The sequence below is a fragment of the Nothobranchius furzeri genome, chromosome 3, assembly GCF_043380555.1.
Source record: "Nothobranchius furzeri strain GRZ-AD chromosome 3, NfurGRZ-RIMD1, whole genome shotgun sequence".
NCBI lineage: Eukaryota > Metazoa > Chordata > Actinopteri > Cyprinodontiformes > Nothobranchiidae > Nothobranchius > Nothobranchius furzeri.
Window position 1 is genome coordinate 88,824,598 of NC_091743.1, and position 21,547 is coordinate 88,846,144.

Here is a 21,547-nt window from a genome sequence, read left to right on the forward strand (position 1 = left end):
GGTTTCCAGTTTCTAACCTTTAATGATTTAAGCCACAGATCCAGGGATACACTTTAAACCATTTCAGTAAAAGTAAAATGATAAAGAACATGTCTCTAATCAAAATAAAAGATGAGCAGCAGCAGGAAGACTGAGCTCTAAATGATTATTTACTGATTTAAACTGCTTACAGCGTGTTTAAAGTGAATATTCAGCCCAAAGACTCATGTTTGGTTGGTAGTTCAGTGAACTGGTTCTCTTAAGAAGTGCTATACAAGTACAGGCCATTTACTATCTTCTAGAAACCAGGTAGATGGTCTGGGCTTCAGGGCATGGTGCATTATCCTGCTGGAAGTAGCCATCAGAAAATTGATCCACTGTGGTCATACAGGTATGGACGTGGTCAGCAGCAATAATCAGGTAGGCTGTGGGGTTTAAACCAGGCCCAAGTGGGACCAGAACACACACAGCATTATACCACCACCAATGTCTGCCATAGATGACCAAATGCATGACTCTCTGCTTTCTGATCACCTGGTTTTGTTTGTTAACAAGTGTAACGGAAAGAAATGACTGTTTTCCACCTAAAAGTCACCCCCCCCTCCTCAGCAGGAACTAATCTGCATGAGATATTATTGTTCAAGATCTCACGCATCTGCTTCTAAACTGTTTTCCTTTCCAGCTCAAGAGAAGAATGAAGACAAAGAACTCTATTTTAATAAAGCTAATCAAACAGTGTTAGTCAATAATAAGATGTAACCAATCTGTGAAATCAAAATATTAATTACTTTATTATAATCCTATAGAATATAATAAGTAATATGACTTTAAATGTTTCCACTAGGACTGATCTCACGTAGCGTTAAGACATGACACGTTGCTTTACTGATCCGATCAGAATCTGCCAGATCTGACGGAGGCGTGGTTTTGGTGGTGTTTGGTAAATCTGTCATCTTTTCATTCGACCATAAACCAAAACATCCGATGTATAAAACTATGCCCACGTCATCTCTAACGCCAGTTCAAAGCGTTCTAGAGAAGTTGTCGGAGTGGCCAATCCGTAACTTTCCTCTTCAGCCGAAAGAACCAACGACAAGCTGGATAAAATCTGTTGCTGTTCCACCTGCTGCAACGGTTCCTTTCAGAATAAAAGCTGAACTCACTGACCCTCCGGGCCCATCTGACACTGTCAACCGTCGCTTTTTACCTGGAGACAATCCAAAGACTAGTCTGTCGTACTGCTGACGTGGTTTCATCAGCTCCGGTACCGAAAGAGGGGTCCGAGGACCTGGCATTCTGGATCTGTACGGAGGTCTCATTCTAAGGGTATGTGTGGAGTGAAAAAAATGGCATCTTATGAGTTTATGAATCTCCAACAAAGCTTAGCGTGAAGACATCACCTTCATTCCCACCAGAACTAATCGTTTCTCCGGATTTGCTGGTTCTGAACAACATTCCACACTACACCATTCTCCGTCTCATTCACCTTAGTTACACCATACCTTTAGTGTGTTAGTCTAGTTTAATTTGTTTAGTAATAAATCTTTAATCTTTTAAAACTTGATTATTCTGTTGTCTCTCAGTCAATACGAAGTGTCATGGATGTAATTTTCACTTTAGAAGTGGGGGGGGGGGGGGTATCTTTACAGTATGCTCTAATGGGAAACAGGCTTCAACACAAACGGTTGTTTTCTGCTTGGTCCTAGAGCTCAACCAGTGTCAGTTTAATATAAAGTAATATTGTTTTTGGATGGTAAAAAGTGCAGGGGTCAAAGCTTGACTTTGGAAAAGGTAACCCCCCCCCCCAAAATTACGTCCATGCGAAGTGTTACATAATTCCTGTAATAAAAAGTTCCAATCTTCTGGTTAAAAGCAACCAAAGATCCATAAGATTGATTTCATATTTTCTATGGAATCCCGTCTTATGGTCCATTAAATAACATGTAAACTAAACCCTTTACACAAGCATATGTACAGGCTGCATTCCATTCCTACATCTACATGTTGGATGCTTCCTGTAAAAGGAAAGCATCCCTGCCTTCATCACCCTTTCAAAGCCAAAAGGCCACCATTAAACAAGGCTGCTGTGGTTTTAATGCGTCCCTATTTAACAAATGTTTAGTAGTTTTAGGTGACAAATGCAGGAGAAAACACATAAGATGTAAATCGTTTTAATAAAACTCAATGAAACGCAGTGTAACAAATGAAGAAAAATCAAAGTAGATAACATTTACAACCACGAAAGAAAAAAACTGTACAACTCTAAACAGCTGGAGTCATTTCTATTTTCAACAACTTTTTTTTTAACCTTTTTCTGTGATGACTGATGGAAAACCCGGGGTTTGGAGTAACGGGGTAAAGGAGGCATGTCGTGTGATTTCATGTTTTTATTTTTCCAAATAAAAGTATCATCTTGTACACAGATGTATGTTTCATCAGCATGGCTGTTGAACGCGCTGCTGCAGGAGGGTGGAGGGGGCGTGGTCAGGAGTGTCATTTGTACAAGATGTCATAATGGCCCGGTCTATAGAGCAGGAAGAGGCGAGGGTCGCCTCCTTCAGGGAAAACATGATGATTGACAGTTCCTCCTTCCCCTCTGTCCATGTACTCCACCAGGATGGAGACGTTCAGAGCCTGGGCTAAGGCGATGATGTGAATGTGGTCACTTTCTTTAGACATGGGCTCTACTTCCTAAAGACAAGATGAGAGGAGAGCATCACATCGATCCAGGAAAAGCACGACAGGTCACTTACATCTATCACCATGGTAACACTGAAAACTAAACCTGCTGCTCAGCAGGTGATGTGCAATTGAAACAAATTCCTCTACTTTTGTTGTGAGAGGATTTTCCAAACACGACTGGGTGTTACTACCACATCATTTATCTTGGAATAATGAGCTTTGAAAGAAAAGCGTCTGGACTTCTTTGAGTTGCTTGAAGACGTTTCACCTCTCATCTGAGAGGCTTCTTCAGTTCCAGTGTTGGGAGTAACGCGGTACAAAAGTAATTAACTACTGTAATGCATTGCTTTTTGCTGTAATGTGGTAATGTAAGGCATTACAGGGAAAGAAAATGGTAATATTTACTCGGTACAATTGTCAGTAACGCGGTAATTACAATGCATTTTTAAACCCAGAATCAAGATGTGTTCCTTAAAAATTCAAATTGCGGGAAACCCGAAGAAAGATCCAGTATCTGCATATATTACGTCATTTATGGACTCAGCTTTGCGGGCAGAGAGGACGCCGACGTAACGGCTCAGCTACATCCCACACGCGGCCGCAGTAACATTCACAAAATCGCTCCACTAAAACAAAATAATTCACTTGCGATCGTTCATATCAGCGCATGTTCTCTGGTATTTTGTGCTTTTCTGAAGTGCTTTGCCTCAGCTGAGTCCATAATCTGGGCCCCGGTGATTTTAACTCATTGCTGCTGGTGCGCCGCGCATGTGAAGATCCCTTTGGCTGATAGTTAGAAAGTAGGAAGTCTAGGAAACAGTTTTTTCTGGAAGACGGAGAAAACATGCAGCATGCAGGAAGGTTAGAGAGAGAAAGGGCCGGCAATTATTCAAATAAAATCAAGAAAAAAAAGAAAAAAGTAGGTAGATTTATCCCCAATACACATTTTTACCAGTGAAAAGCAATAATATATAAGCATTTAATATTTATACATGTGATAGAATCAGATCACCCCAGAAGTCAGTCCCACATCCAGGGCCGTATCAAGGCATTTGGGGACCAAGGCAAATATAGGCTTGGAGCCCCCACCACCTCACTCCCTGCTCAGTTAATATAAGATGGCAGCGTGCTGAGAGTACAGATTGTTGTTGTTTTTATTTAATAAACAATCATTTTAAAGCACTGTTATTATATCTGACTGTTTTTAACAGCAATCCTAGCTCAGACACCACATCACCTTCCACATATATGTCATGAGCTCACTGAGCGTCACATGACCAGATTCATACTGAAGTTGTTTTGGTGAAAGTAACTTAAAGTAATGCAAAAGTAGTGTAATGCCTTACATTTTAAAATCAGTAATATTGTAATGTAATGAATTACTTTAAAATGAGGGTAACAAGTAATAAATAATGCATTACAGTTTTGAAGTAACTTGCCCAACAGTGGCCAGTTCTAAGGTCAAATGGTGGAGAGTCCCCGTTTTGAGATCCCTTCCCAGATGCCTCAACGCATATCCTAGGCCATCTGACCTCAAAAATTCACATGATAGGGAGGGGCCAGGCTTCACAATGAGCTCACCCGAAACTCTGGCTGAATAGGACCCACACCCACCCTCACACCTTGGCTTATGTGTTTATGTAGAAGATCATCAGGGGGTCTTTTGTTCCCTCTTTGGGGGGGGGGGGGGGGAACTCCCACTGGGGTTTAAATCTGGGACTCTCCACCATTTGACCTTAGAACTGAAGAAGCCTCTCGGATGAGAGGTGAAACGTCTTCAAGCAACTCAAAGAAGTCCAGACGCTTTTCTTTCAAAGCTCATTAGACTACAATGACCTGGATGACTGAGAACCTTCACAGACATATTACCTTGGAATACTTTCACTTTTCCTCAGACCGACTCAGTTACACATCTAGCATAAATCTTCTGTTGGCCCAAGTCACTCACTGTCTACATCAGCGAGTTTAGTATGTAGAAACAGCGGCTAACTGTACGGTTAATTTTGGTGGTGTTGGAGATGCTGTACAAACCCATCACCCCCAAAATTAGTTTCTCATCGGACCTACACAAATCACGTAGGCGACACATTTTGGATTGAAAACGGCCGATTTCACCGAGAGGTGAGGGACTTTCATGCTTGTATCAGGATTCTGTTGGGGGTTTCAGTGGTGTTGTGTTTAAACAGCCTGTAAAATAACTGAACTTTGACATTTTTAGTTTCATACTTTAAACTGGGTTCAAGTCTGCTTCCAGCCTGAGACTGCATTTAAAATGTTCCCTGTTGTCGTGTTGAATAAAGGCATCAGAGCTCAACCGATGATGAATTTTCATCTCAAAGTTCAGATATTCAGAACTGACTCATCAGAATCGGCCATCCTGGAACCAAAAGCTTTCCTCTCTGGACATCAAATATTAGCCGTCTGGAGGGAACAGCAGTGACTCTACAGGTGTGAAGCTCGGTGAACTGTCCCATTCACAAAGACGGTTTCCATGTTTTATACAAAACTTCTGCCAACAAACCTTCTGAGGAAGAGACCCAGAGTCGCTCTCCACAAACCCACCTGCTGACAGAACTCTTTGACTGAGCGCCCCCCCTCGATGAAATGCTGGAAAAAGCCATGCTCTCGCTGCAAATAGCCCGAAGTGAGGAGTCGCAGGTAAACAACCACGTAGTCAGACACATTCTGGTCATTGAAGGAGCTCAGCAGCTCCTGCAGGCTTGGCTGTTTCTCACACAGTTCGATCAAGTCCATGAACTAGAGGCAAAGAGATGTTTATTTACAGATGAAAGTCTTAAAGCACAACAGCAAACAAACCAAAGATGGCATCAATAGTGATTTTCTCATAAACATTATCTGTGGCCATTGTTTGAAAATAAGTAAACACACTGTTAGTAGGAACTAAGTCAGTGACTAATTAGAAAACCAACCATCACCACTCACAGCTACAGTATCGATGGACTTTTGCCAGGAACTAAGAAAAAAACAGGAATTAGTTGCACCGGAGCATACAAGTGTGTGTTAACTCAAAGAGGAGCATTAGATGCCAATCCATCTGGGAAGGGTCAAAGGTAATTTCCAAAAAACCCAGTGATTATTCCATCCATTCATTTTCAGCCGCTTATCCGGAGTCGGGTCGGTGGGGCAGCAGCCTAAGCCGAGACACCCAGACTTCACTCTCCCCAGCTAACTGGGCCAGCTCTTCCGGGGAAATCCCAAGGCGTTCCATGGCCAGCCAAGAGACTTAGTTCTTCCAGCGTGTCCTGGGTCTTCCCTTGGGTCTCCTCCCATTTGGACGTGCCTGGAAAACCTCACCAGGGAGGCATCCAGGACGCATCCTGACCAGATGCCCTAGCCACCTCAACTGGCTCCTCTCAACATGGAGGAGCAGCGTGTCTACTATATATCTCGTTCTTTCGGTCACTATCCAAAGGTCGCGACCAAAGGTGAGGGTTGGAATGTAGATCGACTGGTAAATCGAGATCTTCGCCTTCCAGCTCAGCTCTCTCTTCACAACAACAGACCGGTACAACACCCGCATCACTGCAGATGCAGCACCAATCTGCCCATCAATCTCACGCTCCATTTTTCACTCACTCGTAAACAAGACCCCGAGATACTTAAACTCCTCCACTTGGGGCAGGACCTCATCCCTGACCCGGAGAAGGCATTCTACCCTTTTTCGAATCAAGACCATGGTCTCAGATTTAGAGGAGCTGACTCTCATCCCAGCCGCTTCGCACTTAGTTGCGAACCGCTCTTGCGAAAGCTGGAGATCACAGTCGGGTGAAGCCAACAAGACAACATCATCTGCAAAAAGCAGAGACCTGATCCATAGGCCACTATAACAGATCCCTTCAACACCTTGGCTGCGCCTAGAAATCCTGTCCATAAAAGTTATGAACAGAATCAGTGATAAGAGGCAGCCTTGGCGGAGTCCAACTCTCACCGGAAACGAGCCCGACTTACTGTCGGATATGCGGACCAAGCTCGGGCACTGGTCATACAGGTACCTAAAAGCCGGTACCAGTGGGCCTGGTACCCCATACTCCCGGAGTACCCCTCACAGGGGCCCCCGGGGGAGGCAGTCGAACACCTTCTCCAAATCCACGCGTAGATTAGTTGGACGAACTCCCACGCACCCTCCCAATACCCCCCCCTTAAGTCAGCCAACATAGCCCAACAAAATTTAGAGCCTTAAGGATCTCCGCGCAGATATCACCCAGCCCCGGAACCATGCCACTGAGGAGTTTTTTGACCACCTCAGTGACCTCAGCCCCAGAGATTGGAGAGTCCAACTCAAAGTCCCCAGACTCTGCTTCCTCACTGGAAGGCATGCCGGTGGGATAGAGGAGGTCTTCGAAGTATTGCATCCACCTATCCACAACGTCCCATGTAGAGGTCAGCAGCACACCGTCATCACTGTAAACAGTGTTGGTAGCGCACTGCTTTCCCCTCCTGAGATGCCGGATGGTTGACCAGAATATCAATGAAGCCATATACAAGTCTTGCTCCATGGTCCCACACCTGCATTTTTGCCTCCACGAGCACCCAAGCCATATTCCGCTTGGACTGCAGGTATCCATCAGCTGCCTCTGGAGTCCCACAGGCCAAAAAGACCCAATACAACTCTTTCTTCAGATTGACAGCTACGCCCTTCTCTTCACCCTAGTGTTCAAGACATGCGGCCGCAGATCAGATGAAACGACAACAAAGTCAATCATCGAACTGCGGCCTAAGGTATCCTGGTGCCAAAAGCACATATGGACACCTTTATGCTTGACCATGGTGTTTGTTATGGACAATCCATGACATGCACAGAAGTCCAATAACAAAACACCACTCCGATTCAGATCAGGAGGGCCATTCCTCCCAACCACACCTCTCCAGGTCTCACTGTCATTACCCACATAAGCATTAAAGTCCCACAGCAGAACGAGGGAGTCACACTTTAAGGAGCGCTCTCCAGCACCCCCTCCAAGGACTCCAAAAAAGGTGGGTAGTCTGAGCTGCAGTTTGGTACATAAGCACATACCACAGTCAGGACCCGTCCCCCCACACAAAGGCGGAGGGAGGCTACCTTCTTGTTCACCGGGATAACCCTCAACATACAGGCACCAAGATAGGGGGGAAACAGAGATCCAGGAGCTGTCCCAGAGTACAGGGACTCCAAGGAGACCACCACCAGAAAAGCCCCTGCCCCCCTCGAGAGGCGTAGAGGATCGCCCCGGGGGGCCACAACCAGCAGCCGGCAGAGTCCCGGGAGACATCAGCGGGAGGCCCACAGGCCCACCTGCAGCCTCCCACCCCCCAGCTGGCTGAGTCCGGGACCCAGTGACCTGGGACCCAGGGGCGACCACCCCTGCCGGGGACCCAGCAGAGCCCAGGGACCCAGACCCCACCAGGCAGCCACCGGGATTGGTCAGGCAGACGCCAAAAATCTTTAACTCCCTGACCCGGGAGCCACGACCCAGGCAGACCAAGGCACTACACTCCACACCAGGTGTGGCAGGGGGAGAGGAGACGAATCATCAAAAGAAGTCCCAAGAGAAGGGAGGAGTCAAAGGCCCCACCTGACACATACAGTCATACACAAACACAGTCACACACTCCCTCCCTCATGCTCACACATGCACATACAACCAAAGACTTACAAAAATGCACACCGGACACCCACTCATGCTCCCCATACACACCCTATTCACTCTGGTCCCGGTTCTGCTGAACATGGGGTACAACCATTACCGGTTCCCAGAGTTCGACCCTTTCTGCTGGGGTGCTGACGAGCAGGCTCCCCCGCCCAACGCTGAGCACAGCAACCCACCACCCCAGACCCCAACCAGACTGCCAGATCTCCCTCCTAGCCTCCAGCCCCAGGAAGCCAAGCAACAACAGAGGTGTGCTAAGAGGTAAGGAGGTACATTTTTAAAAGTCCTTGACGGGAAACCGTGTTATTTAGTGGTGATTTTGTTTGATTTGATTAACTTTAAGCTCAAGACCGCTGCGAGATGTTCAAGCGACAGTACCCGTACTCACTGAGTGCCGCTCTGTCTCATCCCTGCAGCATGCCGTCTCTGCGACTGTGACTGGTCAAATGACAACACGTGACATACACGCTAGAACAAAGATAGTTTGTGAACAAGAGGAAGCTCCCCTTCTTTCTCTGACTGATTCTCATTAAGAGTTAAAGAAACCTGACAAGAGACTTCCCCTTACCTTCAAAACAAAAACTCTTTTAATCGATGTGATTCACCTGAACACCATATTTGGCTTCAAAAACTATGATTTGTTTAATAACGCTCTGGGGGGGCTGGAGTAACTTGAAAAGATGTTACATGAGTGCTACGTCTAAAAATATTTTATATTTTTTCATCGCTCGTGCAACATATGTCACACTGTACAGCCCTGCAAACCAAAGGTACGTTTGACAAGGGAAAAGTTTACAAGTACAACACGGCAGTGGTGTGTCCAAACAAGTTCACAGAACGATCGTTCGTAAACTTGCTGGGTTTTGTTGTGAACGTAAACTGAATTTGCTCATATTTTGCCTGATGAACGATAAAGTGAGCGTGCTCATTCTGACATGTGTGAACAGATTTATGAATGGCGCTCTCTCGCAGTCCGAGAGCTCCAGATCTCCACGGAGCTAAAACATCCTGGTAAACATTGCTGGGTTCCACTCACGTGACGTCTGCAGCCACGCAAAACTGAAATGTGGGACAGGATGTGTTTTGCTCTGCAAGAAGCACAGAGATACAACACAGCGCACACACTAAGGCTTTAAACGAGCTGGCACAGATGCAATATCGCAAACAAATACATGTTCTTTTAGGTTATGACCCATGACCCGTATAGTTTGAAAAGTCGTACTTTTCACACACTGTGGAGGATTTACCCAGCGCTGAAGCGATCTGCAACAAACTTTTGCTGCCTTCCTCATATCACACTGCAAACCAAACAACATTTTACAAGCCTGGAAGCCTACAGCTGCTTTATTTCAGGTTGATTACCCTTTTAGTGATCCGGAGAAGCTTTAAATGACGATCGTCTTGTTTTTGCTCAGGTAAGTAGTGAGTTGTGCTATTTTGTCATTAGCTCATGATAATGCTATCGCTAATGTTAACAATTAGTATGTGCTATAAGGTATAAACGCCACGTTACAACACTAAGCCAACTAAGATTTTTATGGATGTTTCTAAGCAACAGTTTAATAAAACACTCAGTAATCTCTTACCTGTTAGAAAGTGATTGCTGTAAACGCCAGCATCGTTCGTTTCTGCTCCTGTTTTAAGCCGTAGATTACTGATCCACGTTTGCAGTCTTCTTTCAGTGCGTTCATTTTATTTGAGTCCTTTGTGACGCACTACATTCAGGACTGAATTTTGGCTTTTCGACGCCCAGTCACCGAAGGAAAGTGTTTTGTGCAGCGCCGGCTACTTCTGGACCCCCATATACATTTGGTGATGTAGATGTGAAACCCAGCAATAGGCTTCACAAAAAGTAGAATCCGCAAATGCGGCCACCATACCCAGTAGCGGTCAGTGCAGCATCTACTCTTCTATGTCTATGCTGGGTGGAGGAAGGGCCTCTGTAATGAACAAATCTAAACTAATTTGAATAAAAAAAATGTTCTTTTTGAAATTACACTCACAAATAAACATGCCTGAAGTAGGGCTGGGCGTTATTGACCAAAACTTATATCTCAATATCTTTTTGCTGAATTCCGATATTCGATATAGATCTCGATATCTTTCCTCCTGTAAAATATTTACAAGTTAACTCACTTCAAGCTGTCTTGAAGAAGAAGAAAATATCATTTCTATAGCGCCTCTCAAGATAAAAATCACGAGGCGCTTCACAAAAACAAAAAATATAAAAAATTGTAAAAATATAAAAAAGCACTTAGAAAATGCTTAAAAATATATTCAAAATGAGCAAGAATAAGCAACTGAGATTTAAAAGAAAAAATGTTAAGAACGAGAGAGAGTGAATAGGAAAGAGGGAAACCAGTGGATCCTGAGGAAGGTGGATTAGGTGGGGAGAGCAGAATAAAGAGAGTGGTGAAGAAGGTCATACAAAAAAATTGAGAAATTATAAACATAAATCAGTAGATTAAATGCATAAAAATGTATTGATTCTTGTCAAACTTTAACGTGGTACAGCTGTCTGTTAACACACACACACACACACACACACACACACACACACACACACACACACACACACTGAAGATCACATGGGTCATGCACCGTGGAGTTATTAGTTATCAGGGCAAACATGGCTGGAGTCTAACAGTGTTGGCTCATATCAGCGATTATACTGTAATGACTCAGAGTCTCTGGTCGCTCATTTATGAGTATTATTTTCGGGCTACTGTCGCCATAACCCACGCCTTACAAACTCTTACCTTTTTCAACAGAATCACTCGTAATGGAGTATTTACTAGCAAAACAAACCAGAGCGGAAAAAACGGAACCGGAACAACATTTCTAAACCGTTCAGCTCGCCTTCAAAATAAAATGTTAACCCCATAGTTTACTACTCAAACCCTTACAATAAGTTTGAGGTTATTTGGCCACTCCAGCAATCCGTAGATGTTTCCTCATTAGAGGGGAGGGAGGGGTTTGGCTCGTCTCTCCGCACAAACAGGATGGAAAAACAGAACTCCGTTGACGTTGAACGTCCCCAAATAATTAAAAACCAGGACGCCAAATGCAAAGTTTAGAGCAGCACATTAGCCCAGAGGCTCTCACATTGAGCAAACTTGTGAGAATACACGTAATAGCTGCTTAGAGACGGAGCAACAGGTCGCTAGCATAGCGGCTAATCGCTAGCATAGCAGTTTGACCACTTATATCAATATAAAGATAAAAAGTCATCTTGTATCTTGTTTAAAAATTATATCAATATTTTAAAAATACAGATATTTCACCCAGCCCTAGTCTGAAGATATTTCAAAATCTGAATCAGCTTTGTTGTCAAGTACGTGAGTTAGACTCGTGTTAGCGGGAATTTTTTCAGTGGCTGCTGTGGTTCATTATAAGTACTACTAGTGTTGTCAGTGTATTTATGTAATTATAAAACCTACTTTTGGTGATGGGATTACAAAAGTAAATCAGGTCATTCAATGAAAAAACTGCTGTGGATTCTGGTGTGTTTAGATACTCACGGTGTTGTGGAAATCCTCAATAGTAAACTCAGTGAAGCCCTCGCTAACCAGGTCAAGTTTACTTTTAGCTGCGACTGCTTTAAACCTGAAAACAGAAACCACTGGTGTAAACACCCACAGAGAGAGAGACCAGAACTCCATCTGCGCTCAGACACACGGTAAACTGCTGCCAATAAACAATAAGCAAAAACTAACCTTAATTTTAAACAAACTGTGATTTTATCCACATCAGTAGCACAAAGAGTCAAGCCTGATTTATACTTCTCCGTGAGCAACGGAGCGAGCACACGGAGTGTCGGAAAGGTTTTCACATGCCAACTTCTGCTCAGTATTCCCCGCCAGGACACCAGAGGGCGTAGCACTGTTCTGTGGTATCCTGCCACCATAAACCTCATGTATCCAGTCCACGATAGTGTATTTACTAATGTGTTTATATATTTCAGATATTTTATAACACGAACAAACTTGTCCTTCATTCTCCTCCAGCTCTCCATACGATCGGCGCCTCCAAACCCACGTTTCCCGTAGTTTCCGTCAATGTTTTCTCCGTATTTTGTACTCCTTCACTCACGGGTGAATAAACTTTTCATATTTTCTTACTTTTTCCGTGATGCATTCTTCAATCTGTCCTGGGTCTGCCGCTAAATATCCTTTTACTTTTTTACGGGGCAACGGCGGTCCTGGTGACGAATATACAGGAAGCCGTGTCTTGAATAATCACGAGCTTGCAGTCTCCGTCATTTTGGACGGATGTTTAAAATTTTGGGCATGTCTTCATCACCCTCTGTGAGCCCGTCAGAGCATAATGGCGTTGTGTGTCCTGACACAGATGGAGAAGTATAAATAAGACTTTATTTTACTCACCTCTGAAGCTCTTTGCTGTCATCCAACAGTGACTCGAGATGTGCAAAACCAAACGCTCTGTAGAAACAGTTTCCATCTGGCCGTGTCTTACGAATGTACGAGTACTTTTTGTAAAGGTCCTGCAGCAAAATACACAAGAGTTCAACAAAAACACTTTGTAATATCAAGCAAAACCAAGCTGGAGGGTAGAAGCAGTGTGGATAAATCAGGAAATGGAATCAGAGGAAAGGTGATTTGGGTTCAGGCGGAAACCCGAGAGAAGGCAAGGACCGACCTTGATCTTGAGCTGATAAACGACGTCATCCTGGGCATATTCTTTCTGCAGCACTGACAGCTCCTGTCTGTCCGACACTAAAGGGTTAGTGTTTGCTATCTGTAGACACACACACATGATCGGGCGCGCACACACACACACACACACATTTGTAGTTAGTGCAAGTATGGATGACTACTGAGGTCTGAGAGGAAATCTATTAATAAAACATCTTAGTGCAAAAATGTCTGTACAGCATTTATTTAATAAAAGTGTGTGTGTGTGTGTGTGTGTGTGTGTGTGTGTGTGTGTGTGTGTGTGTGTGTGTGTGTGTGTGTGTGTGTGTGTGTGTCAGAAAATACAAAGTTGATTTTATTCAGGTCTCTCTGGAAAAGTCAAGTTTTATATTAATTATTAACATTATATTTCAGCTCAAGTTGCCTTGAATGAAAAATGCTCATAAATAACAATCTTTGCTGCTTTTGGTCTGGGTCCTCTGACCTCTGTATCAGTTGTACAATGAGATGTGACCTTGCCAAAAAGAGAAAAGGTGCCTGACCTCCTGCTGAATCCTGTCCTGTTGAGCAATGATGGCCTCATCATATGCAAGGCAGTTCACTCCTGGGAAAAACACATATGTGTAAGGTTTTAAATAACCGCTCTGTATTGGTGAAACAAAGACATTTCTTATGGGATGTGGATGACACATTTCACCCCTGTAACATCAAAACCATGATTTATTCATTTTGTTGTTATTAAACACAAGAAGGTAACAGTTAGCCATGCTTTACTTGTTTGTTGTGGATATTTGTAGTTAAAGGGACTTTAGGGAGTTTTGAATTTTTATGCTCGTGATTGCCCCCTCTGGCCAAAAGCGTAATGGCAGCTTCAATAGTAGGCTCGTGTACGAGGTGCGCATGCTGTACGTGCACACTCCTTAACGAAAATAACAGCTGAGACGAAGCTCTGTGAAGCTGTGTGTGTGTGTGTGTGTGTGTGTGTGTCGGAGGACAGGAGAACGTGCAGCTAATTAATTAAATAATTTGGTTCTGTACTTTTCTCTTCAGCACAGCCAACAAAGGTCAGTCCTCCTGCATGCTCAGATCATTCCATTCCTTTACTTGAAAAATTGTTCCAAAATGAAAGTTGAACCCACATCTTTTTTCATCTGTGAATTCAATGCCGTTCGGCGAGTCTCAGATAAAAATTTGGGCATTTTACTGTAAAAAAATATATCATTGTAAAAACGAAATTCTGAAACAACCATGTTCACGTCGAGAATCGAACCGGGTCTTCTGCACAAAAGTCCAAAAATTTGCTAGGCGAGCTAAATCGCCAGTGGTGTCTACTGCGTCTGTAACATTTATATCCTTGATGACAGCTGAAACAACGTTCAAAGAACGGTTCGGAGGGCGATGCCTGAGCGTGAACGCGCATGAAGCAGCCTGCTCGACCCGAGCATCTCTCTTTTTCTGTGATTTTACAGAAAAACAGGCAATCACAGTAAAAATGCCAGGGCTCATTCTACAGGACCAGGGCATTGCAGGAGAATGTATGAAGAAGACATTTATTATTTCTATACATGTTTTGACTGTCACACTTCCATAATGCCCCTTTAATGTAAGTTTCTATTTAAAAAATGTTTTATAGGAACCAACTGACTGGGTTTGCACAACAGATCAAATATGTGTAATAATAAAGAGAAACAAACCCTTTCAGTGTTACTAAACTTGTTAAACTAAAAAAAATATTAAAATTTGTGTTTGATGAAAAGGTTAGACAGGTTTAAACTGGTTACAGAACCAGAAGATTTCCCCTTAACATTTGACCGTGCAACTATTTCAGGACTGGGTTCATTCTAACGTGGTCTCGCTGCCATAACAGTAACAAACTTCACAAAGGGACCAAATGTATTATAAACTACAAATGAACTAAAGCAAACTCCAATATCATACAACAGTGTGTATTTTTATATTGTAGTGTCTCTGGACAACTTGTGTGATGGTGCTTCTTGTAGTTTTATAAACTGTGTGATATATATATATATATATATATATATATATATATATATATATATAATTAATTAAATTAAATCGGCTCTACTGAAGAAATTTATCGGCCAAAGCTAATATAAAAAAATTGTAAATATTGACCCAATATATTATCCTATCACTAAGTTACTTTTATTATAAATGAATCTGAACCCGCAATGCACACAGTCTTTTTTAACTAATGCTGATTAATGATTATTCAGTTAGAGACACAAAGTTGCACCTGATTCATTAAATTGGTATAACATCCAATTTTATTGTGTTCTGTTTTATAAAGTTTTACACTCGACTACAACTCTGTCACTTTCATGAGTCCACACAGACCATGTCTCAGGTATCAGGACAATGCACGACATGTTAAATCAATTGTAATATGTGACATTGTCTCTGGTACACACGACAATGAATCTGATGTTTGAAACGACGCATAGTTTCGTCATTCTGGAACAAATTCTCTGAAAACCGATAGCTGAGTTAATGAAGCAATGAAAGGGGGAATTAAGAACTTCATTTTCTTAGATTGAGAAATTCTTCTACCCCAGTGACCATGAAAGAACATGAATACAAGTTGATCCAGTCCAGAACACCGCAGCTAATCTTGGCTAGCATCGAAAACAAAACGTATTTTGAACGCAAAAAAACGTCACTGTTCTCCAAAGATAAATTAAGCTTATATATTCTGCCTTAACACTGAGCTCATACATCTGATATTAATTTAAGTATAAAACCGCGTAACTGTCATGTTTTATTTCTCTGTTAATCACTTAACAACCGTCGTTTTTCTTTGTGTTGCAGCGGCTGCTTGCTAGCGTTAGCTAAGCAGTTCTGGCCCTTAAGGTGGAATGTCAGCCACCTTAAACTCGGAGAGGGGTGGATTAAAGCGGGCTGCGGACTAACATAAACGTGGGCTTCACCTGACAGGGAAATGACAGCGCAGGTGAGAGAATATTGGATGGTTCAAATCATTTCGTTACCTTCCACCTCTCCCTGTGATGATTCCTGCTGTTCCTCCGCCATCTTAGCTGTGCAGATCTGCTTCCTCCTCCCTCGTGACCTCAGACGTTACACACTTCCGAGCGGAAAACACAACAAATAAAATCCAATTATTCGATCAACAGTCGAGTAAAGCAACGAGGGCGTCGGTTTTCGTGAATAAAGCAGAAAGACCGTTATTGTTGTTAAAGTTGGTAAAGTGTTGCCTGAAAAATGATTGTTTGAAATATACAAAAGGGTGATTCTCTGAATTTGGTGTTCTTTGCGTCCCACAGGTTTACCACAAGGTTTTTCATATTAAATAAAGTACAAATGGAAAGGTTTATGTTTCTCTGTATTATGATGCACAAACATTGTTTAAAAATCATGTTTTAAGACTTAAGAGTAGAAGTCAGCCAAGAGCACGTCCCCTATGACCAAAGATGCTTTATCCGTTATTGTAGCCTTTCTGGTCGGGTTTTGTTTTGCCATTCTCCTTCAACCCAACAGAAAATATCTGAGAAAAATATATAAATTATCTGTGAAATTGTGCAATTGAATCAATTACCCAGTTTTTTAATTTTATTATTATTTTAAAAAAAAATTAATGTTCAAGATATTTCAATACAAGCTAAACATGGAACAAGATACAAAGTATCTATAAAATTATGGTAAAACACAAGAATAACACAGAAAGAATGACAAAAAGAATACAAAAAACCAGAGAGCATATTAATCAAATGTCATATTAAGTTTGTCCATAATGCACATAGTTTTAATAGCTTTTTTTATTTTCAAGAGTACTAATTGTAGTGATGTATGTAATTAGTTCTTTGTGAAATTTACCATTGCCTTTTATGTATGTGAAACTTCCCCAACAGGAGCAGAAGTTGTACGAGACATGAAACATCCTTATTAATGTCCTCACTCATCTACACACACAGCCATGGAAATGAGTCAGCATGCAGGGAAGAAGTGCAGCAGCTGGAGGACTGGTGTACAGCTAACAACCTGACCCTGAACACCAACATAACCAAAGAAAGCATCATTGACCCAAGACGGAAAAAAGGTGGAGCACCAGTGACTCACAATAAATGGAGAGTGTGTGAAGAGGATCTCACAGTTCATGTTCCTGGGCACAAACAAATCAGAGGACCTCACATGGACACACAACACCAACTGTCTGATAAAGAAGGCACAAAAACGGCTATACTTCCTGAGGGCCCTCAGGAAGACCAACCTGCCATAAAAAGTACTGGTGTCATTTCATCACTGCTGCTGTTAATCACTGAGTGTGCTGATTAACAGCATCCTGGTGTGGTACAGCAGCAGCTCTGCAGCTGACAGGAAGGCCCTGCAGAGATTAATCAAAACTAGAGAAAATAACACACCTGCCTGCCCTGGATGACATCTTCACCTCTCGCTGCCTTCGAAAAACCACAAACATCCTAAAGGACTCAACCCACCCTGCTAACCATCTCTTCAAACTTCTTCCATCTGGCTAACGACACGGGGCAATAAAAACACACGCCACCAGGCTGTGACACAGCACACCACAATAATAGATCAGACCTACCAAAAATCCAGTAATGGCACCTCTGATTAAATGCATGAAGTTGAACTGAATGGCTGAAATCAAGAGGTAACTGCTTCCAGTTCAGCTTGCGATGGTCTGGGAATCACTGATTAATGGGCTGGGCTGATTCAGGGTCTCCAAATCCAAGGCCATGAATGTCAGCAGGAAGGAAGGTCGACTGCTCCGCCACGTACGAGGCTGCGAGACACTTGCTGACATCATCAAATCTATTTGTTCAAAGTGAGTCATTGACTTGCTCTTTGAAGAGCTGCCGCTCCTCCTTGTCAAACGAGTCAGCCAAAGTGATTTGAGTATCTAATTAGGATGTTTCCTGGTCACCCCTGGAGATTCTGCAGGCTTTAGCGCTGTGTGGAGTCCCAAGGGCAGGTCAGGAATTAGCTGGAGGGATTGTACATTGTCTCCTGCCTTGGAATGCTGTTGGTTCTCCAGGAGGAGCTGGAGAGTCTCTGGTGAGAGGGATGTCTAGGATTGGTTCCTGGATCAGCAGATGAAGATGGATGGACAGAGCTACATTGCAACAGCATTTTCCTCCTGCTGGTGAGAACTGAGTGGGGTAGAAGTACCTAGAACCCTAACCACTCTGTAAATGCAGCACATGTAATCATATGGCATTAAAAAAACTTTTGTTTAACGTCAGTTTTTTCATCAAGCTGGTGGAATGAAAATGCAGGACAAAAACATGAGCCGAGTTAATAATTCTGCAGCTCTAAACCGTTTATTTCACTTTTGACAAAAAATAATTAGGAAAAACATCTGGATTTAGGGGCATGCCCACATTTTCAGTTTGTCAATTCTTTCTGCACGGTTAACTTTGGTGCCCATACAAATCCATGTAAACAAACTCAACATGTGATTCGTGTATTTGTAGAATCACTTGATTTGAGTGCAGTTCGCTTTTCCAGCTTTTGAGACTGCAGGTTCTGCCTGTGCACATCAGGGAGCGCTGTCAGCCACTAAAACAATGCAGAGATGCAGAGTAACTCAAAATGACCAACTTAGATGGCATCGTGAAAATAACTTGAAACAAAAAAGTAATAACAAACATCTTAAATCCCTTGTGGCACATTTGTTTCCCGTTACATTAACAGAACCCAATTATACGCAAAAACACATAAAACACAACAAAAACAACTAATAATACATGCATGGTTTTGCCACAGTGTTTCAAACGGGAGATCATGTTATGTTCCTGCCAAGGCATAGTCATGAGAACGCTGAAAGATTCCAGCTGGCTGATAACTCACTTTGCTTTCAGATTCAGAATTTCTGTAGACCAGCTCTGCACAAATGTAGAAGTAGACCACTCAGAGTGAATGTGCAGTAAAGGCTGAGTTAGTCTTTTGGCAGTGGCGTGTCCAGATCTTTTAAAATGGGGTGGCTCAGGTGAGGCACAACTTTGTGCATGGGTGGCACCAATGGTTATGCTTTTTTTTGTTTTACCCCCAAGCCTTTTGTGGACAATGAAAAGCCTATTTAAAGGTAAATTAGTGTGGTGGCACCTGGGGTGGCCAGTCAGATTCCAAGGGTGGCATGTGCTACCCCAGGCCACTCCCTGGACACGCCCCTGTCTTTTGGTCTCATCTTTCTGTGAAAAGGTTCTGAACAAACACTTTCTCACTTAGATAAACTCTGGTATATAGTTTATGTTTATTTATTTAGCAGATGGAACCCGGAGTACCCGGAGGAAACCCACGCATGCATGGGGAGAACACGCAACTCCACGCAGAAAGGCCGCAGCCAAGTTTTGAACCTGCGACCTTCGTGCTACGAGGCAACGGTGCTAACAACTGTGCCACCATGCAGCCCCTATATGGTATTAGGTAACTCCACCATGTCAATGAATTCAGGTTTTCCAATAAAGAATGGAAGGATGGTGTGGAGGAAGCTAACTGGTCTGCTCTGAGTTTTTAAAAGATTTTGCCAGAATAATTAATAAATGGGGCTTTTTTGTCAATACAAATGCTACGAAATCACTTTGCATAAGCTGCTATTAAGTTTAAGGATTTATGATTGTGACTACCTCCTCTGTCCAATCAGAACTAATCTCTGATTCTCCAACGTGAGACTATAGAGAAACTGGTGAGGTATGATTGGTGAGATGATGATGAACCAAGCCCCCACAAAGCGGGTCAAAAGTTGAGGCAAACGCGGAAGTGAAATAAATTGCAGCTGTCTGGAAATGGAAGCAAGCTGCTAATCGGGCAAAATGCTGAAGAGCAAGCTGTCCAATTGAAAATCTTTCTCTGGCTCTCTGTTATTAGAGGTGGGATTGTCTTTCTTTGTGTTACATTTAGTCTCCCTGCTTTTGTCAGAAAGATCAAATAAATCCTTTTATTCTTGTATGATGTCCAAAACGTGGTGGAGCAGCATTTTGGATGTTACTCTATCCTTAATTAAACGTGAAACTAACTTGTAGTGCTCAGTTTATTCAGTTCTATCAAACAGGGACGGGTGGCTGGGCTGGACAGGAATTTAAAATATCCTTGGTATTTTGGACCAAAGTCCTCTCATCCAAGAAGCATCTTCAGTTCCTTAAACTTGGGTTAGGAGGAGGAGGCTCATAGGTTACCCCCCATCACTTGTTTCAGACCACAACTCAAAAGCTGAAGAAGCTTCTTGGCTGAAAGGCAAAACGTCTGAAGGAAAACAAAAAGTTAGTTTGTGTTCAGTTAAGATTGTCACGCCTTGGACGGCTGAGCATCTGTACAAGCCAAGCCCCCACAATGCGGGTGAAAAATTCAAGCAAACGCGGAAGTGAAATAAATTGTAGTTCCATCCTCATCCACTAGGGGCTGGTGTCAGAAGCGAGCAAATCCTCATTGACTCCCATGTTAAAAATACCAATTTCACAGCAGAAATAAACATGTTTACAGCCTGGTACCAAAACATGTTTTTTGTTTAAATGATCTAGTTTACACTCATGACAACTCTGAGGGGGGTGAATCTTTTTCTCACTCTTCTGTTTAAGTGTATTAAAAGCCTAAAATTCTGTATAATTAATGAGCATCAGACCCACGTGACCACAGAGCTAGCTCCGTGGAAAGGCCTCAGTAGAGCCTCGGTCTGGCCTGGAAACTGTTCGGTCATTCTCAGTCTCTCACCTTAGACCATTAGTTGTAGCGTTTCTTTTTTGGATATTTTTTGTGCAATTGTTGGACAAAATGACTTGCTGTGGCATTAATTGCACTAATAGAGCGTCCAAGGAGTCTCCACTTCATTTTTTTCGGTAAGTAAAATTATATTTATGTATTTTAGGTTACTGCCGAGCTGCTTAGATTTTAACATGTGCTGTTTAACCATGAAATTTAAATGTAATAGGGTAAAACCCAGTGCATTTAACATAATGCTGTACTTTAGAAAATGGGTTGAAATATAACATGTTGGTAGAGCTGGGTTCCGACTATCGCCTTGTGGAGCTCTCGGGAGACCTCTGTGTTCCACCCGGTTTGACCCAGCGGTCAGCCCGGCGTATCTCTGACTCAGAAGCTCTGGTGTTGTGCACAGTTAACTCCCGTTGTAGCTAGGTTGCTACCTCCGTTAGCTTAGCTCCCACCTCCGCATTAGCTTTGGGTTAGCTTCAGGTTAGCTTGTAGCTAGTTCGACCGGGTGTCGTCAGTTGATCCCAGTCTTACAGCCCCACCCTCAGCTCCTCCTCTCTTCCCTTTTGTGGAATTGTCTGGGCTTGACGGAACCTGTGACACGGTCAAAATGGCGGTGGTGGCCACCTCCCATTTTAGCACAAAAACGTGTTATTGGACCCTATGGAAACCCATTGTCCAATATATGTACATGTCGATGTGATGAACATAAACATCTGATCTGATCCCTGTCTGTATTTATGGAGCATCCTGAACGTAAAAGCTGACAGTTTAGATTCTGCTCACATTCTACACGTGTAAATATGAACGTGTTAGTGGTTTGTGTGAATCTGTGAAAGATTTGCGACGTGATTTTATAGGCAGAAACATCATAAATGATCA

General features: G+C 42.9%; 1 protein-coding gene across 1 annotated transcript; it reads right to left on the minus strand.

The window, feature by feature from the left end:
* Positions 1-2,134: 2,134 nt before the first annotated feature.
* otub1b (OTU deubiquitinase, ubiquitin aldehyde binding 1b) lies at positions 2,135-16,244 on the minus strand. Its single transcript, XM_015940529.2, has 7 exons — positions 15,973-16,244; positions 13,507-13,568; positions 12,969-13,067; positions 12,695-12,813; positions 11,831-11,915; positions 5,224-5,418; positions 2,135-2,670 (listed from the first exon to the last, which is right to left on the minus strand). The coding sequence occupies exons 1-7, from the start codon at positions 16,013-16,015 to the stop codon at positions 2,473-2,475; spliced, it is 801 nt and encodes a 266-aa protein (XP_015796015.1). The 5' UTR covers positions 16,016-16,244; the 3' UTR covers positions 2,135-2,472.
* Positions 16,245-21,547: the final 5,303 nt, after the last annotated feature.

Bases quoted from the DNA above. Each gene is read 5' to 3' on its own strand.
- otub1b (XM_015940529.2), bottom strand. From the start codon at position 16,015: ATGGCGGAGGAACAGCAGGAATCATCACAGGGAGAGGTGGAAG. The intron at 13,068-13,506 runs GTCAGGCACCTT...GTGTGTCTACAG, and splicing joins AGGACAGGATTCAGCAGGAG to ATAGCAAACACTAACCCTTT. The intron at 2,671-5,223 runs GTGGGTTTGTGG...TCTTGTCTTTAG, and splicing joins TCAAAGAGTTCTGTCAGCAG to GAAGTAGAGCCCATGTCTAA.